We start from the raw sequence: 11798 nt of genomic DNA on the forward strand, positions 1-11798 counted from the left end.
AACAGCATAATGACGTTGAAATAGCGCAATGAAGTTGAAATAGCGTAATGGCGTTGAAATAGCGTAATGATGTAGAAATAGCGTAATGACGTGGAAATAGCGTAATGACTTTGAAATAGCGTAATGACGTAGAAATAACATAATGGCATAGAAATAGCGTAATGACGTTGAAATAGCGTAATGGCGTAGAAATAGCGCAATGAAGTTGAAATAGCGTAACAGCGTAATGACGTTGAAATAGCGTAATGACGTTGAAATAGCGTAACAGCATAATGACGTTGAAATAGCGCAATGAAGTTGAAATAGCGTAATGGCGTTGAAATAGCGTAATGACGTTGAAATAGCGTAATGGCGTTGAAATAGCGCAATGACGTTGAAATAGCGTAATGGTGTAGAAATAGCGTAATGAAGTTGAAATAGCGTAACGGCGTGTGACGTGGTGAGCGAGCTGTTCTCCAGCTGAATAAAGTGTTGTTATAAACGAGCTCCTCATATCATCCTCTCTCTCTCTCTCTCTCTCTCTCTCTCTCTCTCTCTCTCTCTCTCTCTCTCTGTGTGTGTGTGTGTGTGTGTGAGAAGTGGAGCAGGACGACTGGGTTTGGGCAGTTTTACTGTGATGAATATAAGCAGCGGCTCATGCGCTCATCATCACCACATTATGAGCAGAAATGGATGAATATGAAAGTAAATGAAGAGGCAGTGCAGGAGAAGAGTTATTATGAGCAAACAGCAGAAAGTCGAGTTCGTCAATCGGCTTGAGTTCAGAAACGGGAGAGAGAGAGTCGTCCTGACTCCTCCTCTCAGAGCTGCGCCTCCAGGCCAGATATTAATTATTTTTTGATTAATTGCTCAAAAGAAGATTAATGATCCAAGCTCTTTCCATTACACAATCTCTCTCTCACACACACACACACACACACACACACACACACACACACACACACACACACACTGGTACTGACGGGCCGCTGCTCAGCAACATTAAGGCGCTGTGATGCTGACACTGGTAATCGGCCTCAGGCTGGATTTCTACATGAGGATCTCTGCGAGGGCCGATATTAGCGGGCGCTCATTAGCGCTAATGTTTCTAGCGCCGCCGGCTGCAGTGATGCGATGTGACAGTTTAACTGATGAACACACACTCACCCGCATGCGCCGTTGTACTCGAACTTGCCCTGGTTCAGCTGCATGCCCAGATCTGCAACACAGGAGAAATGCTTCACAAACATGTGTGTGTGTGTGTGTGTGTGTGTGTGTGTGTGTGCGCGCGTGTGTGCGTGTGTGTGTGTGTGTGTTGCATTTTGATCTAATTATTGAAGTCACCATGAAATGGAATATAGCAGTATTTATCATTATCGTTATGATCTTTATTGTGTCTTGAAACAGAATCAGTTCGTCTTGCAGCATCTCTTCTCTGATGATGTGGGCGGGGCTATAACCTGTCACTCACATGAGATCAGCCAATAGCAAACCATAACCATCCAATTAACCCCCCACAGACAGAGTCAAGCCCCGCCCACATGTGTTCCTGAAGCGCTTCACTCGAGACTAGAGCAACTTCTGTTTCATGATCACTTTACATCATAAACTCTACACGATTCAGTCAGTCAGGATTATGCCAATAGATCACTACACTATAGATCACTACACTATAGATTACTACACTATAGATTACTACACTATAGATTACTACACTATAGATCACTACACTATAGATCACTACACTATAGATTACTACACTATAGATCACTACACTATAGATTACTACACTATAGATCACTACACTATAGATTACTACACTATTATAGTTCACTACACTATAGACCCCCTAAAGATTTATATGCCCTCAGTTTCTCTTTACGATCGGTTTCTCTGTAAGTGTAGAAGTCAGGCCACTCAACCGAGGTAACGTACGTTAATCCTGTCAGATCGTCCATGCATTGAGTGAGCGTGTAGGCGGCTACGGGTCGGCCAATCTGGTTCCGTCCGTTAAAAATAACTTTTGAAAATAACAATCGCGGTCCTGGACACTGAGTGACCTTAAACATTAAGATAATATCGGATTTTCTCCAGTCATTGTTAAAAAAACAAGCTAACAATCCTTGCTAACTAGCGTTAGTGAATGCGGCCAGATGGATCTTTCTGCCTCCACCTAAGCTCCGCCCACAAAAAACGTCACCATGTTTACCAACTGTAAAAGGGTCTATACTTCACTACACTAGTCAAGTCAAGTCAAGTCACATTTATTTATATAGCGCTTTTCACAATACAGATTGTATCAAAGCAGCTTCACAGTGATAACATGTAAGTAGCACAACACAGATCAACAACATTGCTAAACACTAAATAAATAACCCCAACTGAGCAAGCTCAAAGCAAGCCAAAAGCAAGGCGACAGTACACACTACACTGTTGCTTAGTAGTTCTATAGTAGTGTGTGTGTGAGGAGAGCAACATAAAGCAAACTGCACTATATTACACACACATATAATTATAACTTCCATTAAAAATCTGGATCCAGAAATGATCCTCCACTGTGAGCTGATGATGTTCTGCTGAAGTGTGTTTTCTGTCATTCACACACACACACGTTCAGTGGTTCATTGGTCACTGGTTGAGCTAAACTGGTATTATCTAATTGAACAGCTGACAGATATTCAACATAATTCATGTGTGAGAGTCCAACAGAAGGACGGACAAAACCAGTCACACATCCACTGATCTGAGACCTGAGTTCTGCTCATCTTTATAAACTGATGATGATGATGTCAGAGTGTGTGAATAATGTTGGTTTGCCTGTATATGCACATTATTAAAGCACTATACTCCAATAGAAAACATCACTCATCACTAACCCTCCACTCGAAAACACGAGTGTGTGTCTGTGATGATGCGGGAGTGAATCTGAGTGTATAATATTTAATGTGAGCTGGGCAGATGTGCCGTACCGGGAGTCTGGTAGTTCAGAGACACCATCTGGCATCCGGCGTTCCAGAAGATCTGAGGCATGTAATTGCTGGAGTCCACGCGTCCTCCTTTAGGATAGATGCGGCTCATCTGACGCTTGTTGTAGCTGCGCGTCTGCGCTCAGGAAAACACACACACACACACACACACACACACACACACACACACACACACTGGGGTATTTTTAACCGGGACAGCAGGACTCGCTTCCCCGAGGAGACACGAGGATCACGGCAGAACGAGCTTCTTTAAAACTGTTCAAACGTGCGTTTAGCCCGACGGGACGGACCTCAGGGGAAACACACACACACTTTCACTAACAGACTGGCACACACACACACTGTGTAAAGGATACTTGACGAACTCGATGGCGTTGGTCTTCAGGTACCCCAGACCCACAGACTCGTTGAAGGACGACATGTTGTGATGGATGTTTCTCTCTGAGTGAAACACAAAAACATGATTCTGAACACACACCACGTGTTCCTGCACACACACACACACACACACACACACACACGCCAGCCGAACACAGTCCTGGGACCGCAGTGAGGCATTCTGGGACGGCTTCATGACGAGGTTTATCTTAACTTTAATAGTCATGATGATGATTTACCTCAGATCTTAAAGGCGTGTTCATGACGAGTCTTTAAAGGTTTGATTAATACGGTCTGTCAATCGAAGTCTGAGAAGCACAAGCTGTAACTGCAGCCGAACATGAGGATTATGTGTTTGACTGAATACATGACGATAATAACACACCACGTCACATGTGCTATATTAATATCACAGATGTTTATGCCGCGGCTCCGTGGAAAGCTTGATTCTGATTGGCCAATCGCTCATCCAGCGGTGCGTTACTCCCAGATAACAAACACACACTCATCCGGGTCACTTCTCCTCGTGGAAGTTTTGTGTTTGATGAGCTAATAAAATATTACAAATATTTTGTGTAGTTATTTAATTACGCCAGCAGTGTCGTGGACTCGCTCTCTCTCGGTTCATTCACACACAGCGGCGGCCATCTTGTTTTGTTCACTGATGAATTATAAGATACAAATTGGCATGATTTTAAAACTGTTTAATCTTAAATCAATATCTCTTTTCCATAATTATTAATGTGGCTAATGTTGTATATCGTAAAATAAAATGTTCGTCTAGTTTGATCTCGCGGCTGAAACGACTCTCTCTCCGCGAAGCTTCGTGTTTAAAGACATTATAACATATTTAAGCTCAGATCAATACTTTGTGTCTAATAATTTACTAATGTGGCAAGAGTGTGTAATAGCGGATAATGAACATCCAGACGGCTGTTATCTCAGAATGAGTGTGTGTGTGTGTGTGTGTGTGTGTGTGTACTGACCCTGGGCGACCTCGAAGCCTTGGAACTTGACGGGTTGGGCGTAGTTCACCATGGCCGACAGATACGGGTGGATGTTAGTCGTCGCTCCTTCATATTTATACGAGGCGATGAGCTGCTGTTCAGCATCTGCGTCTTCAGCCGCTTCTACAGCCTGAACACACACACACACACACACACACACACACACACACTCTGCAGTTATGACCGGCATCATCATTCACACGCCTGAGATTACATCCAATTACAATCTGGATTCATTTCGATTCGATATCGATTATCCATCAGACACTGAACATGTCCACAAAAGCCCAACTCTACAGGAATACGGCAGTCGCTGCATGTGTTTCAGACTAGTGTGTGTTTCAGACATGCGTGTGTGTGTTTCAGACTAGTGTGTGTTTCAGACACGCGTGTGTGTGTGTTTCAGACTTTTGTGTGTGTGTGTGTTTCAGACTAGTGTGTGTTTCAGACATGTGTTTGTGTGTTTCAGACTAGTGTGTGTTTCAGACATGTGTTTGTGTGTTTCAGACTAGTGTGTGTTTCAGACATGCGTGTGTGTGTGTGTGTGTTTCAGACACACGTGTGTGTGTTTCAGACTAGTGTGTGTGTGAGTGTGTGTTTGAGACTAGTGAAACGTGTTGAGTGCCACACCTTCTTCTTGTTGTCGATGTCGGACGCTTCAGACACGTCGGTGACGTCAGTGATGTCAGTGATTTCTGAGATCTCGGTGACGTCGTCGTCTGTGATCTGAAACGCAGAGATGATGTAAGAGTATGGAATTCCAAACGGGTCATAATTCACCATTATCAAAATGCCGTATTTTGCTGCGTTTTAGACTAAAAGACGTCGCAAAATAGGCGTTCTGTAGTACACGTGGCGTAAATGAGCATGTTTTCAATACGGTAAATACGGCGCTCCGGATCCGCTGATGAACTTGTTTGGATCCGCTCACCTTTTTCCTGATGCTGTTGTCCCGTCCTTCGGGATCGCCGGGATCCTCCGACGGCGTCTGGGAGATGATGGGCTTCACGTCCGAGTTCAGCTCTTTACCATCCAGCGCTAGAGAGAGAGAGAGAGATTAATCAATCATGATTAATGTGTGTGTGTGTGTGTGAGTGAGTGTGTGTGTGTGTGTTTACCGCTCTCCAGATCTTCATCATTCTCATCTTCTCCAGCTTGTATGCTCATCTCTCCAGCCTCCATGTGCTTCTTAAACGACTCCAGCTGCTCTGTAACACACAAGAATCAGTCACATCATCATTGATGAGTCACATGATCATTCCGGACAGTCACATGATCATTCTTGACCGTCACGCATCAGCTTCAACACTAGGCTCGTTTGAGATGCGCCTCGCCTGTGTGTGTGTGTGTGTTTAGCGCTGTCCAGATCTGTAATGTCGTGAGAAGCCGGACGGAGCTGAACTTGTTGCTTGTCGCAGTGGATCAGATGTACTGGATACAGAAACACACCTCTTCACTGAGGCCTTTGGGCTCTAGCTGCCTCGGACCCGTGCCTCCTCCTTAACTCCCCCCTTCCCATTTCATGTCCTTTGTTAAGCGTCCTTGGGTACTTTGAAAGGCGCTATATAAATTAAAGTTATTATTATTATTATTATTACTGCAGATATCTCGGGATTCACACTCGCGCTCGTGTTGCTAATAAACTGGATGTGATTTAACTTCTGTTGCTTTTATATGAAAATAAATATAATGAACAAGACACTCAACGTACTTGTTATATAAGTCCATTTCAAATCTGTGTTTATCAATTATTTCTACTTTAATACAGACATGTTTTTATATATATTTCTTTTTAAAATGACATCACATAACCCATTTCGAGATCACAATGTCAGAAAGTCAAAATGTATACACACAAAAACATGATATCAGTTTTAAAATCAAACATTTAAAAGATAACAATACACCACGGTTAAACCAATGAGCATTAAGCTGAGTCGTCAGCAAGTCGTTTCCCATCATGCTTTTGCTCCTCAGTGAGAGGAGAGCAACTGCCCGCGACTGCAGGATCTGCCTAGCGCTCGCGACATACGTCAGCGTGACCTCAGGACACGTCTCGAACCGCCACGTCTCGCGCTGACCACCGCCGACCGCTTCTGCTCATCTCAAACGAGCCTAAAGTTGGTCAAAGCGGCTCATGATCACGTGAGGCTGAATACAGAAAACACTAATCACACTTCAGTATGCAAATATCACAATGACATCATCACTCATTCTGATATTTGCATATATATCATGGAGGAATGTTGGTGAAATTCTCTAAACTTCGATCCACAAATGCAAATGTGAGTGAAGTGAACCGTGTGCACTATATATTCCCACACGTGTGTTAAACTCGCATCATTTACTGTGAACAGAGACGCTCTGAAACACACTGTTATCATCAACATTTCCTCTTTAAAGAGCCCCTATCATGGATTCTTGAAAACCACTGTTCATATGCTGTGGACTATAGCTCTAAGGGAATGAACACATCCTGCACAGATGTATATCTGACTCTGAGTCGACTCTGAGTCTATGAAATGAATTGTTTTTGAAACGAGTCATTAGCTGGTTCGTAGTGACGTAGAGACATACTGGCCGACGCAGACGGAAGGGTAAACTTGAAGTCTACACACTCAAACACTTCATCATCGCATCATGTGGAGAAGACGCTGTTCTACACTGCAAAGATAGTTCAGCCACTTTGTTATTATTGTCCAGGGACGAGCATGTGAAGAATCGGGGGTTAGAGTTCATATTTGCAGCGATACCACAACAGTATAGCCCGATTGTGTTCTCATCATTTTAATTAATCGTTCAAAAACATAAATTAATTTGTGGATTCGCGAGCGGTTGTTCCTGAAGGAGGGCTCAGTAACTTACTTACCCAGTGTATATGGATCAGCTTCCTCCTTCGAATCACAACCTGTTAGTATTATTAATAATTGTTGCTTTTATGGGTTTTGAACAGTTTTGTTGTGTCGGGGCGCGAGGCAGTGTGTGTGTGTGCGTGTATCTGTGTGTGTGTGTATGTAAGTTACGCTCAGCGCAGCTTCTAGGTCTCCAATGTCCATTTTTGTTAAATATGTGAAATGTTTGTGGCTGTTATTGGAGTTGTCATAAAGAATAGAGCGTCTTTTAGTACTGAAGTGCTTTATCAATATGTTTATGCGTTATGCTAACAAACAATAACTGACTGGGTCATCTGACCAATCACTGCCGATTAGCGCCACGCAAAGGAGTGGTTTGGAAAAATTTGTCATTGTACGAATCATTCGGGAGTCGGTGAGCAAATCAGTTGAAAATAAATGCATATTATAAGAGAAATGAAGTGTTTTTTATCCTTGCATGCACGTTAAACTGTTTTTGGGAACTCCTAAAGCAAAAATAGGCAGATTTGAAATGCTGTGATGGGGCTCTTCAGCTGTTGAGTCTGATCTCAGTGTTGCAGTGGCGGTAATGACGTACTCTGCTCCACCTCAGGCTTCAGGCGCTTGTTTTTGATGAGGATCTTGCGTTTGAGGTCGTTGGGCGACGGCAGCTGCTGCCCCGCTTCAATCTGAAACACAACATCAACACATTCAGCCAGCAGCGAGTGTGTGTGTGTGTCTGTGAGGAGGAGTGTGTGTGTGTGTGTGTGTGTGGGTGTGTGAGAGAGAACAGGAGCTGACGTACTGGGAATCCCTCCAGCGGCTGCTTGAGTAACAGATCACCGAAGATCTCCTCGCAGTATCTGGCCATCTTATACTGCTGCGGTTTACTGCAACACACACACACACACACACACACACACAGCTGTGAGTGTTGCCGCTCGTCCACACACACACACACACACACACACACACACACACACACACACACACACACACACACACACACACCGGACACTCATTACCTGCAGTGGTTCTCAAAGGACAGAATAACAGGATAATCAGATGTTGTGAACGCTGTTTCCTTTATGGCTTGAATTACGTCCTGTTACACAAACAAACAAACAAACAAACAAATAAACAAATAAACAAACAAATAAACAAACAAATAGACAAACAAACAGCACATCAGACTCACAGAAAAGCAGATTATATCGCCATGTACTGTTGATCAAAAACATATTTTACTGCAATCTTCATTTAGTTCAATCTCTGTTACTTTAACTTTATATTATCAATAAAGCTGCTTTGAAACAGTCCATATTGTTTAATACTATACTAATATACTAATATACTACTATACTACTATTCTAATATACTACTATACTGATATACTACTATACTAATAAACTACTATACTGATATACTACTATAACCAATATACTGATATACTAATATCACCTTTTTCTACTTAAAACTACAAGCATAAACGCCTGGAACATGCAGAACAGTCGTCAGTGATTGAAAGCTCACCTTGAACAGGATGTCGGTGCACATGGCCTTCCCGTGAGTGATGATGGGCTCCTGATCCTCGCCTTTACCATCCCAGCAGTCCAGCTCCACACACCTGCAACACACACACACACACACACACACACACACACACACAGATGCGCGTCAGACAGATTCTGGTGATTTCTGGCGTGTTGTTGAGATCGGACCTCAAACCCAAGAGAGTGTTTAGTTATTTCTTTACGATGGCACGCTAAGGACACACACACACACACACACACACACACACACACACCTGCATCCGGACAGCAGCACCTGCCGGTACATCTCCACTGAAGACTTGCCGCCGAACTGCCGGCCGGTGAGGTAAGTGTTGTGTGAGGAGCTGATGAAGTAATGCGCCAGCGGCTGGTCCATCTCCTGACACAGATCCAGACGGTCCAGAAACATCGGCGCGTTCTCGTCCGACATCAGGTACCGGCAGAACCCGTCCGACGACATGCGGCCTGAACACACACACACACACACACACACAGAACCGTCAGTGAACATGATGCGCTGGGACTGATTTCTATTTCTTATCATCTCTGAAAGCGTCTCTCCTGCTCATCAACGCTGCAGTAAAAGAGGAATATTATTATAAATGTAAATCAGCTGTTTTTATGGAAATATGTAATAAAGGGTCATGTGACACTGAAGACTGGAGTAATGATGATAAATTCAGCTTTGATCACAGGAATAAATTATACTTTACTGTATATTCACATAGAGGACAGATGATTTACACTGGAGGAATATTTCACTGTTTTACTGTATTTTTGTGTGTGAACTGTGTTTATGGGAGTGTGTGTGTGTGTGTGTGTGTGTGTGCGCTGATCGTCCACTAGAGAGCAGCAGCGCTTCAGTCCTGTATCACACACACTCATATCCGTTTACCTTTCTTCCTCAAGTCAGCGTCTCTCTCGTACTTCTCGATGATCTGCGTGACGCGCTTGGCTTCGTAGAACGGGAAGAGGATCTCGTTGAGTCGAGGGTCCCGCTGGTTCTGCAGGAGAACACACACATCTTCGTCCTCAGACACACTCTTACGAGGCTCATAAACACACACTGAACATCACTATTAAAGCAGACGGCGGAGAACAGATGAGCACCAGATCATCGCCTCTGATGACATCATCACTGACACATCGCGTGCGTGTGTGTGTGTGTGTGTGTGTGTGTGTGACTGCAGCAAACGCCACATAAGCACAACAAAACACCAGAACGAACCACAGCGAGACACTCAGACCCGTGCGAAGCGTGACACACACACACACACACATGTTTGCAAACATAGGAACAAGGAAGCAGGACCGTCACCACAAACAGACAGCAGAGCGACACACACACACACTCACACGTACTCTCTCACACACACACACAGTTGATAAATAATAAAGAGCTTACTTCATTCAGAAAGCTGACTAACTGCTCTACGGTTAAATAATCACTTTTGTCTCCGTTGCTGCAAAGAAATTGAGCAGAAGAGATTTCGGTTTGGTTACAACACAAACAAAACCATTCGAGAGAGAGAGAGAGAGGTAGAGAGAGGTAGAGTTAGACATGTCAAGCATCAGTACGACTCCTGTCTAACGCTCCACAGACACTCAGTTAGTGAAACACAGGTTAATGTTGAACTGCTGAAGCGTTAGAGTCGCTCTCCTCTCATCATCCCTCTGACCGCTAGTTAGCCGCTAGCGCTGGGGACCTACATCTTCTTGAAGAGCTCCTCGATGTCCGTGCGAGGGCAGATCTTCTGTGTGAGGGCGTAGAAGATGTCGAAGGTGAAGGCCGAGTGCTCGATCTCATCGTTCTGGAGGACACGAGACAGTCAGCCAATCAGATCACACAGCCGTTCGGGTTTATTCAACTAATAGTATTCAGATTAAACTAGTTTTTACTCGTCTTTTAGACCCACAGACCCTAATGTATGATTCATTTTTAAGTGTAAAGACCAAATCTATGCTGTGGAAAAGAAATATTATAAATATTTGATCTTTAGTTTGTAATGAAAAGATCTACTCACTCTGTTATTTATTTGTTTATTTTAAATTAGCTTTTATAATTCACTTCAATCTATTTCGTTATATCTATTACTACTATTTATTTATTTAACTCCCTTATTTACAAAACCCCTCATCTTCATCATTTTTTTATTTACTATAACCGTATGATTCATTTATTTCTTGCAGTTCTGCCTTCTTCACAATAACAGCGGATGACCTCTGACCTTCCCGCTGGGCAGACCGAGTTCCTTCAGCGCCTGGAAGATTCCCTTCTCCGTTTTCCCCGAGCCGAAGGTCCGAGTGATGCTGCGATAGACGAGAGCCGTCAGACAATACACTCCAGAACACACAGACGACGGGGACACGTCACACACTCACCCTCGGACCGGGATCTTCCCACTGATGTTCGTCACGAACGACAGTCTCATCCAACTAGACCGAGAGAGAGAGAGAGAGAGAGAGAGAGGGAGAGAGAGAGAGAGAGAGAGAGAGAGACTTTACAACTCTTTATTAAAACATGTCCTAAAACACTAAAGAACAATGTATTTCACCCATGTAGACATGCTGCTACAATCAGCAAATACGAAAAAAGGGAAAAAATAAAAAAAAATAATAATAATAAATAATATAAAGAAAAGAAAAGAACAAATAAAATAAAATATAAAAATTCTTGAGAATGACCATTAGACATCACCAATTAAACACTATGGTTTCGTCTTCACATAATGACAATAAAGCACCATTCACACACCATTTAGACTCAAATTCAAGTAAGTTTTTGGTGATTTGATAAAATTTATGTTCCAGTCTGACTCTTGATTCAACCAGGGCAGTGAACATCTTCAACACGCTCATATCTCTCCCCTCAGCAGCCATTCTGCAAGTCTTCCAAATGGCTAATTTAGCTTGACCAACTGCGAAATTTGCTAAGGTACACTGTTCTCTGTGTGTTTTTGAATACTTGCATCCATAAATAAAAATTGTCTTGTTAAAACAAAACCCCAGGCTTCCAAGTATTCTTTCGAGTAAGGTGAACAG

The 11798-nt window shown here is 43.2% G+C and overlaps 1 protein-coding gene across 6 annotated transcripts in view; it reads right to left on the reverse strand.

Annotated features, from left to right (window-relative positions):
• Positions 1-11798, reverse strand: part of plcb4b (phospholipase C, beta 4b) — a 68166-nt gene that overhangs the window by 15712 nt on the left and 40656 nt on the right. For all 6 annotated transcript variants that reach the window (XM_089119008.1, XM_089119009.1, XM_089119006.1 and 3 more), the window contains 17 exons: positions 11139-11192; positions 10985-11066; positions 10467-10567; positions 10162-10219; positions 9652-9760; positions 9011-9221; positions 8737-8830; positions 8229-8308; positions 8009-8093; positions 7802-7892; positions 5470-5559; positions 5283-5389; positions 4982-5077; positions 4331-4481; positions 3323-3407; positions 2949-3073; positions 1147-1198 (listed from right to left, as the gene is read on the reverse strand). In XM_089119008.1, the coding sequence (XP_088975134.1) occupies positions 1147-1198; positions 2949-3073; positions 3323-3407; positions 4331-4481; positions 4982-5077; positions 5283-5389; positions 5470-5559; positions 7802-7892; positions 8009-8093; positions 8229-8308; positions 8737-8830; positions 9011-9221; positions 9652-9760; positions 10162-10219; positions 10467-10567; positions 10985-11066; positions 11139-11192 (1671 nt within the window). The remainder of the gene's footprint in view (positions 1-1146; positions 1199-2948; positions 3074-3322; positions 3408-4330; positions 4482-4981; positions 5078-5282; positions 5390-5469; positions 5560-7801; positions 7893-8008; positions 8094-8228; positions 8309-8736; positions 8831-9010; positions 9222-9651; positions 9761-10161; positions 10220-10466; positions 10568-10984; positions 11067-11138; positions 11193-11798) is intronic.

The sequence above is a fragment of the Pimephales promelas genome, chromosome 13 (assembly GCF_988280905.1).
Source record: "Pimephales promelas chromosome 13, fPimPro1.hap1.1, whole genome shotgun sequence".
Classification (NCBI taxonomy): domain Eukaryota; kingdom Metazoa; phylum Chordata; class Actinopteri; order Cypriniformes; family Leuciscidae; genus Pimephales; species Pimephales promelas.